The sequence below is a fragment of the Stegodyphus dumicola genome, chromosome 4, assembly GCF_044657685.1.
Source record: "Stegodyphus dumicola isolate Sdum_Otavi_A_Nest chromosome 4, ASM4465768v1".
Classification (NCBI taxonomy): domain Eukaryota; kingdom Metazoa; phylum Arthropoda; class Arachnida; order Araneae; family Eresidae; genus Stegodyphus; species Stegodyphus dumicola.
In genome coordinates, this window is record NC_140771.1 from 255,649,435 (window position 1) to 255,663,292 (window position 13,858).

Here is a 13,858-nt window from a genome sequence, read left to right on the forward strand (position 1 = left end):
GCAGAATGAACGGGAAAGTGTAATTTAAGCCCATCTATTGCTCTTATAATTTTTTAATAAATAAGTTCAGGTTCTTGCCTGTATTTCATTTACCTCATATGAAACATACCATATGAGATATTGTGACCTGAAACAGACGAAAAATGTCATTTGACACAATTAAAAATACAAACTTAATTTATACTATTTATCATTAATCTGAAGAAAAAAAAAAAAAAAAAAGATTATTTTTTTTATGCAGAATATTGACTATGTATAATGGTCTAAATTATCCAAAAATATTTCAAGACTCATTAAATTTCACACTACAAAATTGATTTTAAAAAAAAGACTAGAAAATTTACAGACTTTTTTCATGCAGCTTACACATGAAATAACTTACAATTTAACATAGCTTGTAAAATTTACCTTTTAATTTATCTTCATGAGCATGAATCTGACATCGCTTTACAATTTCAAAAGCATGTTCTGGTAAAGAAAACATTGCACTTGCTCGCACATCTGAACTTTCTGGTACATTGACAGCAGTGCAACAAATTTTGAATTCAAGATCTTTGCTAATATAAAGTTTATTTTTCTCCTGAACATACTGAAAAAAGTTTTACAGACATAAGTATGTCAGATTTGGTTGCAAAAAGAAAGTACTAAACACAGTTTGAAATAAAGATCAATAGAAAAATTATTAGCTGAAAAACCAATATCATCAATAGTAGCATGGAATAAAAAAAGTGTTTCTGAAACTGGATAAATAATATAATGTAAATAAAGTAAAAGTCAACTTCTAATAAATCATTAGATTACAAACCATGAGTGGAAATCTTAGTTTAAAATATTATTACTTAAATGAATTTTTAGAATCAGTAAACATTTTCATATTAAATTTTACATAACTTATTTTTAAATTTAATCATTTTCATACTTAATTTTAGATAACTTATTTTTAAATTTATAAATGGAAAAAAGAAAGAAAAGAAAAGAGAAATTCAAAGAGAATATAATATATCCCATGTACCAAAGCCAGAATTTTAAACAAAAATGGCACTTTAATTACTCATTATATTAATTTGAAATGCATCATTTAATTCTTTTTCCATAAATGATATATGTCATACTCTTGATTAGGAGTTCCTAAATTTATTTATTTCTGTGTACCCATTTGGGAAACCCATTTTCATAAAATACACTCATTATAAAGTAAACAAATGAAGAATTTCAATGTAAAAATAGTACAAACAGGGAAAAAAATTATTTCTGATTACAGTTTTATTGGAGCACAAGCCAATTTAACAAAAATGTTGGTGCTATAACGAACACAGTAGAAACTCTAGCAATGCACAGAGATGTTAAGAGCACTTGGTTGAATGAATAAAAATGTAGCTTAAAATTATTTTACCATGTCTTTGAAAATTGAAAGTTATGGCTTTAATCCCAACAATGAAATGCTAGGACTTTTTTCATTCTTTTTTACTTCCTTGTACGAAGTAAAAAGGAAGTATTGTAACCGCAAAAAGTTTCAGGCAGCATATTTCAACGAAAATATCAATTTTGATCGCTATCGAATGCAATTTAATGATGTTTTTGCATGATACCTGTACGGAAGAACAGAATAAAAGACTCGTTTCCTCAAAAAAAATTATAAAACTGCTTTGAAATTAATTCTGAAGAGAATTTTATGTGGTGTCTGTACGAACGTATGTAAGTATGTGCGTACGTACGTATTTCGCATAACTAAAAAATGAGTAGCCTCAGAACGTTGAAATTTTGTATATAGTACTGCTATAACATGTAGATGTGCACCTCGTATTTTGGTTGCAATGGGCCGCACTAAACATATATAAATATATTTATATATATATCCACTCTGTTATCCAACTCAGTGATCTCAGTTTCTTTACTCTTATATGTTTGTAAATTGTACATTTTTTGCGTAAAAATTATTGAATTATGTTGTTTTTATCTTCCAGTGAACATTTTTATGTCTTTAGTAAATCTGTGTGCAATATTTTTAGAATTATCAACAATTTTAAAGTTGTTTAAGCACCGCTAAGACTTTTTTTATGGCGGCCATTGATTGTTTACTTTTGAAACAGCAGACTAGTGGATTTGTTGCCAATCTAGAGAAACTTAGCTTTGCAACGCCAATTAAATCATGCTTAATCCTTTCTGGAATTTTTTCGAGGCAATAAGTGTTTAAGATTTACTTCATAATTTTTAATATAGATATATTTTGAGTTTTTATGTATTTTTGCCTTCTCGTGAAGTGAGAACTGAATTAATTGAATGAGAAATACTCAATCGTCTGTAAAAAACTGTTTCTTTTTTGTTTTGTTTGCTTAATTTCTTTTATACATCATTCTAGCTTTATTATAGTATTTGAATAGAACATGTGGCAATGATTAGATAATTCTATTCTTTAAATAATATAAATTTTGTGCATTATGAGTTATAATATGAAAGAAATAGAATACTGTTAAGTGAATCCAGCGCCAGAGTGTCGCTATGATAAACAAATACTAGAGTGAATTTTAAAGAATGCATTTATTCTATTGTGGTTTATGCGCTGTCGGCGAAGTAGATTCAATTCAATCCAATAAGTTTAAATGAAATGCAAGAAAAAATGCGTATAATTTAATATTCCGTACAAGGAAGTCTTGTGGTGTACACATCAGATTTTTTTAACATACTGAATACATTCACTGGCCCTAAATTTTAAGGATCAGCAGATTTGTCCTACATACATAAAACCACATTCAGAAAGTATTTGATAAATGCCCATGAATATCTGGTATTCGATCTTTCACAACTAAAAATTGGATTTTACACATATTTGTATGAAAAACAAATCATTGTCTTCAATATAAATATGGTTATTATTCCACCCTTCTTCACAGAATTTTTTTGCTCCTGAAGAAGAGGGACCCGTTTCTTCTGCTGTTGAAATCTGTAGTGTTTTAGGTAATGATGTAGTATGCGATCTACAGCTTTTAGTTAATATTTTTTTTTAAATAGAATCAATAAAATTGGTTAATGCTTTAACCATTTCTTTTTCCCATCATTTTATTACATGTTCGAATATGAAAAGTAATGAATTTTTATTTCATGAAGCTACTATTATTGAATTATAAAACTACTAAAATTTAAATTTAACGAAATTAAAAATTTAATGGGTTATTGAACTTATTATTGGAATTGTTTTTTTATTTTCATCATATAGTAACCCGCAACTTCTCATGCCACTCAATTAATTGTTATTTGTGATTGATACGTTATATGTGCAGCTGAGTTCTGGAAAGATGCAGGTGGAATTTATGCTCCATACAGGGAACATGAGACAATAAATTTTTAAAAAGTCATGCGAGAAAATGAGCAGCTAAGCGCAGCTTTCAGAATGGGAACAAAGCAAGCGCTAATATGTTTTATGAAAGCAAAATGAGATAAAACTTCTTTATGTGCTGTTGACAGGGAATATTAAGACATTTTAATATAAGATAAGCTCTGAAAGTTTGCACCAAACAGCATGAAATTTAAATTTGGTGTAGGGTGATTTAAGAAATTTCCAAGGTGATTTTTTTTTTTAAATTCATTTGTCATATTAGATTTCCGGGAGGTATTTTGCCTCTTTAATAACATCTTTCTTCTTGTTATTTATCTTAATTGTAACTCCTATTTATCCTTAACGTTTAAAAAAATTATTCTTAATTACTTTTTTTTAAATAGAATCAATAAAATTGGTTAATGCTTTAACCATTTCTTTTCCCCATCATTTTATTACATGTTCGAATATGAAAAGTAATGAATTTTTATTTCATGAAGCTACTATTATTGAATTATAAAACTACTAAAATTTAAATTTAACGAAATTAAAAATTTAATGGGTTATTGAACTTATTATTGGAATCGTTTTTTTATTTTCATCATATAGTAACCCGCAACTTCTCATGCCACTCAATTAATTGTTATTTGTGATTGATACGTTATATGTGCAGCTGAGTTCTTGAAAGATGCAGGTGGAATTTATGCTCCATACAGGGAACATGAGACAATAAATTTTTAAAAAGTCATGCAAGAAAATGAGCAGCTTTCAGAATGGGAACAAAGCAAGCGCTAATATGCTTTATGAAAGCAAAATGAGATAAAACTTCTTTATGTGCTGTTGACAGGGAATATTAAGACATTTTAATATAAGATAAGCTCTGAAAGTTTGCACCAAACAGCATGAAATTTAAATTTGGTGTAGGGTGATTTAAGAAATTTCCAAGGTGATTTTTTTTTAAAATTCATTTGTCATATTAGATTTTCGGGAGGTATTTTGCCTCTTTAATAACATCTTTCTTCTTGTTATTTATCTTAATTGTAACTCCTATTTATCCTTAACGTTTAAAAAAATTATTCTTAATTACTTTTCATTCACTTTCCTATATATAAAAAATTATTCTTAATTACTTTTCAATCTCTTTTCTATGAAAAAAAAAATTATTCTTAATTACTTTTCATTCCCATTTCCTATCACCAGATGGAATTATTTGAATTTTTGGTTCGAAAATGTTTTAGCTTTTTTGTCTGCTTTCTGAAATAGACACAAGTTTCTTTTTTATGATTTTTACCTCTGCTGCAGAAGGTTCTGCCTAATCTTCAAAACTATCATATAGGAAGTTTGCTCACATTAGGCCAATCCTTTATGTTTATTGATCACTTCTGCAGTTTCTAGTTTATATGCTACATTCTTAAAAAAAAAAAAAAAAAAAAATCACATTAATATATATGTATGTGATAATTAACACTAGATTTACTACTGATTATGTACAACTACAGTGGTACCTCGATATACAAGTGCCCTAATATACGAGTGTTTTGAGCAGCCGAGCGAGCAATATTTTGCTTTGAGTTGAGAGCAAGATTTGAAATACGAGAAATTGTACACTACACCGTTGTACGTAACTGCAACATGCGCACACATGTTGGTGTCGTGTGCAGCATCTAACAATTTCTCCCACCTCAGACTAGACCTCAGTCTGTGTGCTTGTTTCCTTCGTTTTCGAAGCATTTTTGATAAGTTGGATTCGCATTTTATGCTTTTTTTACATTTGCAAAACATTATCACATTTATTTTTATAACCATGGGTTCGAAGAAAAAGATGATGTCTATTGAATTAAAGCATGAAATCATAGAAAAAGATGAGCAAGCTGTGCAAGTAATTGACTTGGCAAGCATGTATGGGCGTAGCACATCGATGATATGTGTATCTAGCTACCTCTGCTAGTAAATCATTTGGAAAATCCCAGAGCCTTTAATCACATAAGATTTTAAAAGAAAAACTGCCAGTTATGTGGAGAGCAAATCTGAAGGCGTGGGTCACCAAGAAATTCTTTGTGGAGTGGATAAACCTGGTGTTTGGTCCTTCTGTGAAAAATATCTACAGGAAAAAAACCTACTGAAGCAAGCTGATCTCGTTCTCGACAATGCCCTTGCTCACCCACCAAATCTCGAAGATGATTTACTCGAAGAATTCAAGTTTATAAAGGTTCTCGACCTACCACCCAACACCACTCCTACCCTGCATCCCATTGATCAGCAGGTGATTTCAAATTTTAAGAAGTTGTTCACTTAGCACATTTTTCGGCGCTGTTTGGAGGTGTCAGAGAACACAAACCTTACCCTTCAAGAGTTCTGGAAGGACCAGTTTAACATCGTGATATGCCTAAGAATTATTGATCAGGCCTGGCTGGGCGTTACAACGAGGACCTTAACCTCTGCATGGAAGAAGCTGTGGCCTGAGACTGTAGCTGAAAGGGCCTTCGAAGGATTGGAACCCGAAGTGTTAGTGGTAGAGGAGATTGTTTTTCTGGGAAAATCCATGGGTCTGGAGGTGGATGAGAGAGATGTGAACGAACTTGTCGAAGATCAGTCTCAGGAGCTGACAACTGAAGAGTTACACGATCTACATTTGCAGCAGCATATGGTGGTTCAACGAAAAATTAGTTTTGAAGAGGAGTCAGAGATGAAGGAGGTTATCCCTACAAGAGATATAAAGCAGATCTTGGGAACGTGGGAGAAAGTTGTAGAGTTTGTGGATAAAAATCACCCCGAAAAAGTTGCAACTGGTCGTGCCTAACCCATTTCTGCAATATCCTGAAAGGGTGGAAGAAACAAACCTCCCTGGACAGTTTTTTTAAATGGTCTGCAGGTGAAAATGAGCAAAGCGTGACAAAAAAAGCAAAGACTAGTGACGAAAATTAAGCGCTTCCGTAAGCACTTTTTCTTTTAATTATGTTTTTATAAAATATGTATTTGTTATTTATAAATAAATGTTTCTTCTTGTAAACACATCTTTCTTATTCAAAAACACTTAACAAAAACAACTGAGGTGGTGTTTTGGGAGCTGGAACAGATTAATGGCATTTCAATTAATTTCAATGGGGAAAATTGCTTTGAGATGCGAGCAATTTGATATACGAGCGAGGTTACGGAACGAATTAAACTCATATGTCAAGGTACCACTGTATTCTTATGAGGAGAGGGAAAAAAAAAAAAGAAAAAAAAATTTTTTTTTTTTTTTTCATAATCCTAGTGTTAAAACTTGTATATTGAGTATTTAAAAAAAAAAGACTATTTGAACACGATACAACTCAAAGATCCTAGCAGATCCGTTAAGCCTTCCCCCCCCCTAGCTTTTATAGTTCCTCACAGCAGTGAAGAAAAGAGTGAAAAGTGGAAGGAAAGTCTATTTCCAACTTATAAGCACATTACTTTTCGAATTATGTCTAATGCCAACCACAATGAACAGAACCCATTATCTATTTTATGAGAAATTATAATAATGGACAATGATTTAAAAAAAAACTTACAATGGCAGTGTCATTGTTTTTTGGATTCACATTGCAGGTGAGTTGTATTTTAAATGAATGAGCACCACCCCAGTTGTCCCTATTAAAAAATGTAAAGAAAAAACATGTAAAACTTCAGAATTTTTATAATTATGAAATCTGAAATATTTAAAAAATTAAAATTAGGCATACATTATAAACATAAAAAAATATATGTAGATTGGTAAAATAGAAATTCAGAAATGTACGACTAACATGTATTAGTCAGATATATCAAGGAAAAAAAATCACAAATAATTTTTCATGAAGTTCAAGTCTCACAAAGTGGTCATACCAGCATGGCAGAATCTACACAAATTGGCAATTATTTGCAAAAATTCATAAAATAATTCAAATTTATTGTAATACAGTACATAATAGAAAGAAATGTGTTTTAAAATTAAAAAAGTTCAACCTCAGTATTTACAATATTAACTGAAAAGCTACATAGCAGTAGCTCAAACATTAAATTTTTGCCTCACTTTTCAGCAAAGTCATTTATAGCAGATGATCAACATATCTGCTGTTTAAAAGATCGAAGTTCTTATTTTATGGTTATGAGCTGGAGAATATTCTCCAAAATCTAGCAGCATGTACAGACAATCATTGTGCAAATAAGGTTTTGAAATCTTCAGTGCAGCAATCATTTGCATTAAATAAAATAAACATCTTCTGATACTTCTGAGCTCAGCAAGTGCCAAGATGGTCAATCAGTGTGTAACAATGTGAAATTACTAGACCACAGCATTGTTATATCTTGCAAAGTGGTTCCTAAACTGTGCTCCATTTGCCCTTTTCAGCAGCATCAGAGAAATAAACAAAATAAAAAAAATCAGTAAAATTAAAGAAGAAAAATCAAAATTGAAAATTCTAAAATTGCATTTTGAACATAGAAATTTGCTAAGTTGAATTTTACGTCTTCTAGCAAACAATGCTTGTTCATTCATTGGAACTACAAATATTTGAGAAGCTCTTCACTCATTCAAGAATTCCTACACCACTTGAAAGTTCTCAAAGCTTAGCCTCATTATAAATACAATTCGCTAATCAATTTAGAGTCACTTCACAGTGAATGTCCATAGTGATAATCTTGTGATTTCTTTGCGATTCTTTCATAAGTTTTCTGAGAGTTTTATTTTTTATGAGGTCTAATTGCATAGTTAATGAAGTTTAATGGCAATTCCATCCATAAAAGTGATAATTAAAATAATAAATTTATAAAATCATGACTTCTTAAGAGCAGACTTTATTTACTAAATTAAGAATATGGGAAACCACCAAAACATGTTGCCATATTTGATGTAATTGCATGTGCACTTAGTAGCATTTTTAATGAACTATAACACTTTATTGCTAACGTTTTAAAACGGTGATATATAGGGTGTATTCAATGGCATATTGGCCAAAATATTTAGAAATATGAATGAAATGAATCTATCAATAGTTAGGGAGAACTACCACAGTTCTTTATGCAAACATCAGAGTGAATCTTTTTAGCCCTTTGACAAACGCTAGTATATAAAGTTTGTTTGTCAATTTTTTAACCGGTTGTTTGTCAATTTTTTAACCTCCGAAAAAATGCTAATTTTTCTACACTAAAAGCTATAATCGTAAGTGTCTAGTGTTTCATTTCGATTCTAAATGGCAGCATCACTCTATGAATGCTCAATATTTTGCAGTTATGAAATTAATATACCTCGTTCCAAGGATCATGTTGGAAAATTGTACTCAGCTCGAGTTTCATTCGTCTGTGTTTAGATAAATTTTTTATTTCAGAACTTATTCCTTTCCCGGGAGAAAAACTAATCGATTTCAAAATTACTGTCTGGGGTTAAAATTTTACACAATTGTGGGGGTTAAATGTGGCATGTTAGCCCCCAAAAGATACCAGTTGCTTCGTGTTTCCAAAATCCTAGAATGCAAGGAAAACGAAAAAAGGTGACTGACAACTAATTTGCATTCGGGAGTCATGCCTTCTTCCCTTTGTGAGGTGTGATAAGATCACACAAAGGGAAAGCTCACTTAAAATGGTAATGTACTTAAGGTCCATCTCATAGTATAATCACAAAAACTGCTGGTTTGAAAGCATGCTTTTATTTTTTAGGGAAATTCTTTTTAATTCTTTGTTAATTTCAGATGAAAGACTAGAGAACACAAGAGAAATTTGCCCTCTGGTTGATACAAGTAGGTTGTTTCCGATATAAATTTTCACAGTTGGTGAAAGGAGGGAAAATACTTCTAAGGCCCGTTTTAAATGCAAACTAAAATTTATCCACAAGTTGAAAAGGAGCCCCTAGGAAGCTAAAGGGGTTGAAAATCAGAATAAGAGCTTTGAGGTGTATCAAATAATAAAATTGTTTAACGGCGTTTCTTCCTTAACCAAAAGATATATTACAACCTACATTTACAAAAAATTAAAAAGTGACCCTTTCTATCATAGTATTAAGCATAGTTTTTTTTCACATATTATCTAAAGCATGAAATACAACTTCAAAAATGCAACATACTTTCTCAGCTGAGTCGTAGTGTTTCATTTTTCAATTTTTTTAATTTTCAGCTGAGCTACATCTGCTTGTAATATTATACAAGTTCGGTTACAGCATGATACGATTTATGCATGGTGTTATAATTGCTAAATTCTTTTTATAAAATAATAATACTGAATTTAAATCACGTTGAAAAGCTTTTTACCCATATTTTACATAAGTATGTTAGCTGGGTTGCATCCTCAAAGTGCATAAAAACATAAATTTTATTTTTAAAATTTTAAGTTTCTACCAAAATTAAAAAATATTTTGTCTTCAGACTTACATAACTATATTCAAGCACTCATCACTACAGACGCACATCAAAAGTACGCAAAATTAATTAAAAAAACAAAAATTAACAGTTGTCAGCTACCTGGAAAAAAATGTCATAGAGGGGCACCTGTATAAAATATATACCGTCTCTCAGAATTCAGGATTTCACTCTAGATTTTTTCAAGTTTCAATTTTGTGTCCTTAGAGTCCATAAGTTATAGTTCATGCAAAATTTTACCAAAATTAAATTATTTTATATACCGCCCCTTAAAGAGTTAAGACAAAATTTAAATACTGACTAGACAATCCATTTTGGATGGAAATAAAATCAAGATTCAAGAAAAAATAAAATAAAATATTCGGCTGCACTTTTAAGCTATAAAATACCCATTTGAATTTACATGCTCGAAAGGCTTTAATGAAGTAATGAATAAGTCATGTGTGAACATAAAACTATCTAGCTTTAACTCCACAAATTACAAGATCCTGATAGATTTGGTATCTCACCAGCAAACTAAAAATCATGTTTCAAAATCCAGTCTGCCGGAGTTTTGGTTGCATATAAGTTGAATTCAAAATTTTGTTTGAAAAAGCAAATTTAATGCTACTGCCTTTCTCAACTACACATCTCCATAAAGCAGTTTTCTCTACCTATACAGGTACCAAACCAATTTATATAATCGTATTGATTATGGAACAAGGCATTCACCTGCAATTATTGACAGCTGAAACTAAAATAAAAAAATTGAACACACATACATAATTAAAAAAGAGAGGCAAGAGGAGTAATTACAGATGTCTTATTAAAAGTTTATATATATGTATTTAATATTATCCCTTAATTTAGGTTTACAGCAATCCATAGTACAGTAAACTTAAATTGTTATTCTCTTCTATAAACAGTAATAAAAATTTCAAATAATTAATAATGAACGACTATGTAGTTGAACTAAACTGCATGCAATGATTACCTTCCAGACACCAAATTTATTGTAACAACCTTAATGATGTTCTCAGCAAGAACATACAATATCTGTTGTAATACAATTGATTTCCTTGTCACAAATGCATTTTTGTATTCCTCTGACAGTATTCTTACACATTATTAACTTGTAAGACACAGGATAGGACAGGATAGGCTTAAAGGACTAAGGTAGAGCAATTAATTCCAAAAAGGGCTCCATGAATAAAAAAGTTTCGGATTATTGATCTAGCTTAAAAAGCACTGAATTTGAGGGAAAGCTGAGATCATTCCCTGAAGACTCATATGAATGAGATCACTGTAGTGAATAACTACTGTTAATAATTGAGCTGCAACTAAGGTGAAGAGGAAGAGCCAAGGTGTGATCAATGATGAGTCAGGAAAAAGGAGACTGGTTATAGGAAAAATTGACTTGCACTAAAGAATAATAATGATAATGCAGGCACTAAAGAACTGATGTGGAAACTGGATTCTCTTAGAACTATACTGTTTTGAAGGAGTAGCCAAATTGATTTGAGAACGGATTAGATCTAGGAAATAACAGAGGTAAGTTTAAATTTTGAATTTGGTTGGGAAAATGAGTAAAGGAAAGATCACAACAGGTTTTTTTTGCTTATTGTTAAGAGTAATATCATAGTTCATTTCAAAGATATAACTTTATTAATGTTGGAAAAAACTTTTTGGCTAATTTAGCCATGAATCCTTAATATTTAGTTCTTCATAAATGAAAATATTTCTGATATGCCATGAGCTTTATATAATTCGACTAAGCGTAATATTTTGTAGTTTGCAACCAAGTGAGCTGCATTTTACATGCGGTGCATGAATATGTTTCTGCAATGACTGAACAAATAAACTCAAAAATACACTAGGGGGGGGAGATCCAACATATTATGGCCCATATGGTGAGTTTGGTGTTGGGTTATATTGTTTTTATAAAGGAAAATAGGATACAGCCCAATAATGACCCTAGTGGTATGTTTGCAAAAGTTTGCTGATGTGGATTGTAGTTACTGTTGAAGAATAACAAATTAGTTATTCACCGAATGTAAAAACTGATGATGAACATGATGGCTCGATGGGGTCAGAGAAGGACAAGATGATTATTTTTCAAAAGCTGAAAAATGATGATGTGATTCATCAGCATGCAGGATGATTCAATATTATCACAGAGAATAATGTCTTCCAGCAAAAAAAAAAAAAAAAAAAGGGGGGGGGTGGCTATTTGGAACAAAAATTGGTTTATGGAACATTTGCAATTGCTTTAAGATAATATTATCTGTTTCTACACTGTGCGAGAAAGAGGAAAAATTTTCAAAAATAAATGCTATGGGTTGTTCAGATGATCATTTTGGTTAATGGACATTTAGATTTTAGACTTTGCCCTGAATAAACAAAAATATACACAGTTTTTGTGCATAAAATTATTTTATAAATTTGTCAGTACTTCTATTTAATATAACATTTTAAATACTTTTGTCAACCACTCCCAGTTGTTGCCATTTTTGCTGATTACAGCCAGTTTCTGCCATTAGCAGAGCAATAAATATTTCCTATCAACAGGAAGCAAGATTTTGGAAGTTACAGAAAAATTCACTAATAAACATCTAAAATTCACAAATCTAAGTTCATTACTGTTATTCAAACAAACCTTCCAGGAAGACAAGCTGACACTTTGTTTGTACTTCTAGTATTTTGCAGGTCAGTATTAGCATCTTTATTATTGATTAACACAGATACAAGATTTAAGTGCTGGAAAAAAAAAAAAAAAAAAAAAGAATAACACTTTAAACTTTTTGAAACAAATATAATAAAGTACAATAATATGATAACATACATGAAAATGATGTTACTCATTAACAGCAAAAATATAGCTAAAACTACATTGCACTCTAGTAAATATTCAAAACACATACAAGCCTGTAAAAAAAAAAAAAAAAAAAAGCATATACCATTATATAACTCAATTGCAATATATACTTTGGGTTCAGTCATTGCAACAGTAAATTGACATGTTGCAGTTACAACAGATAAAAAAATAAATTAGGTTACAGTAGTACATTTTGAAAATTGTTGCTCTTTCAAATAATTAAATTTTAAAACTCTACACCTTTGGAGTAAATTAAAAGAGGAGCAGTTTCGGCAAGCACGTATGAGTAAAATTTTATACAGTTTTTGATTTCTTTGCAAATCAAAAACTGATCATTTAAGACTAATATTTTAAAACTGAATTTTTTTATTATATATTTTAAGCTAAAATAAATTCAAATTTATTTTAGCTTTACTTTGAAATAGCATTTTCCATTTTATATTAAAGGAATTACAATCTAATACACATTTAAATAACTGTTGTATAGCATAGTTTGCAAAAGAGATAAAAGTATGCATTAAAATTAAAAAACAAGTTTCAGTCAAAATGCTGGATTTTTATAAATGAAATTATTCTTTTAGGTACTTTTAGATCTGAAAATAAATATATATGTGAGTGATGATTTCTTCATCCATGATAACTCTTATGTGAGTAACGCCACAAAATTTATATTTTCTGTTTTTAAGCTTTTCACATTCATACAAGAAGAGCCACTTTTTCGGAGGTAAAAATATTTAAGGTGTGAATGAAATAAAATTTAAATCTATATAATTATACATAATTTACAGATCTTCTATAAATTTTTTAACTCCTTTACATGATTAAACTGAAAACGCAATAACTTTAGCAGTTATCATATTTTTTCATGTTATTATTTTATATGGCATAACCCATTCATACTTGCTAACTCACCCTTGCAGAAATAACTTGAAAACTATCTTTAGTAAGAAAAGTCTATGGTGTGATCAAATCAATCATCTCCTGCCAACCTGTATACATAGATAAGGGAGGTAATGTTTTCAGTCCAAAAATTCAAGTGAAGAGTTTTCAGTGAATAAGCTAGGATTAGGGTCTTTGCAACACATTTTTACATTGATGGCTCTGTGTCTGTATGTGTGTGATGATTTTTTTCATCCATGACAATTCTTATATGGAAATCCCCCAAAATTTATATTTTCCATGTATAAACTTTCCACATTCATATAAAGTGTTGATAATTCATATAAGAATTCTGGGTAAAATTGATTAACAGCACATAACACTGTACAGGAAGCCTATAAATAGTCTTTAATGAACAACTTGCAAGTGGTACTTTATTTGAAGTCCATAACAGTTTTTAAC

General features: G+C 30.3%; 1 protein-coding gene across 1 annotated transcript in view; it reads right to left on the bottom strand.

Moving 5' to 3' along the window:
- The window catches only part of LOC118184104 (cellular tumor antigen p53-like), a 93,598-nt gene that overhangs the window by 41,880 nt on the left and 37,860 nt on the right, over window positions 1-13,858 (bottom strand). The window contains exons 5-7 of the mRNA XM_035353752.2: window positions 12,299-12,399; window positions 6,847-6,925; window positions 409-589 (exon numbers count right to left, since the gene is read on the bottom strand). Of these exons, the coding sequence (XP_035209643.1) occupies window positions 409-589; window positions 6,847-6,925; window positions 12,299-12,399 (361 nt within the window). The remainder of the gene's footprint in view (window positions 1-408; window positions 590-6,846; window positions 6,926-12,298; window positions 12,400-13,858) is intronic.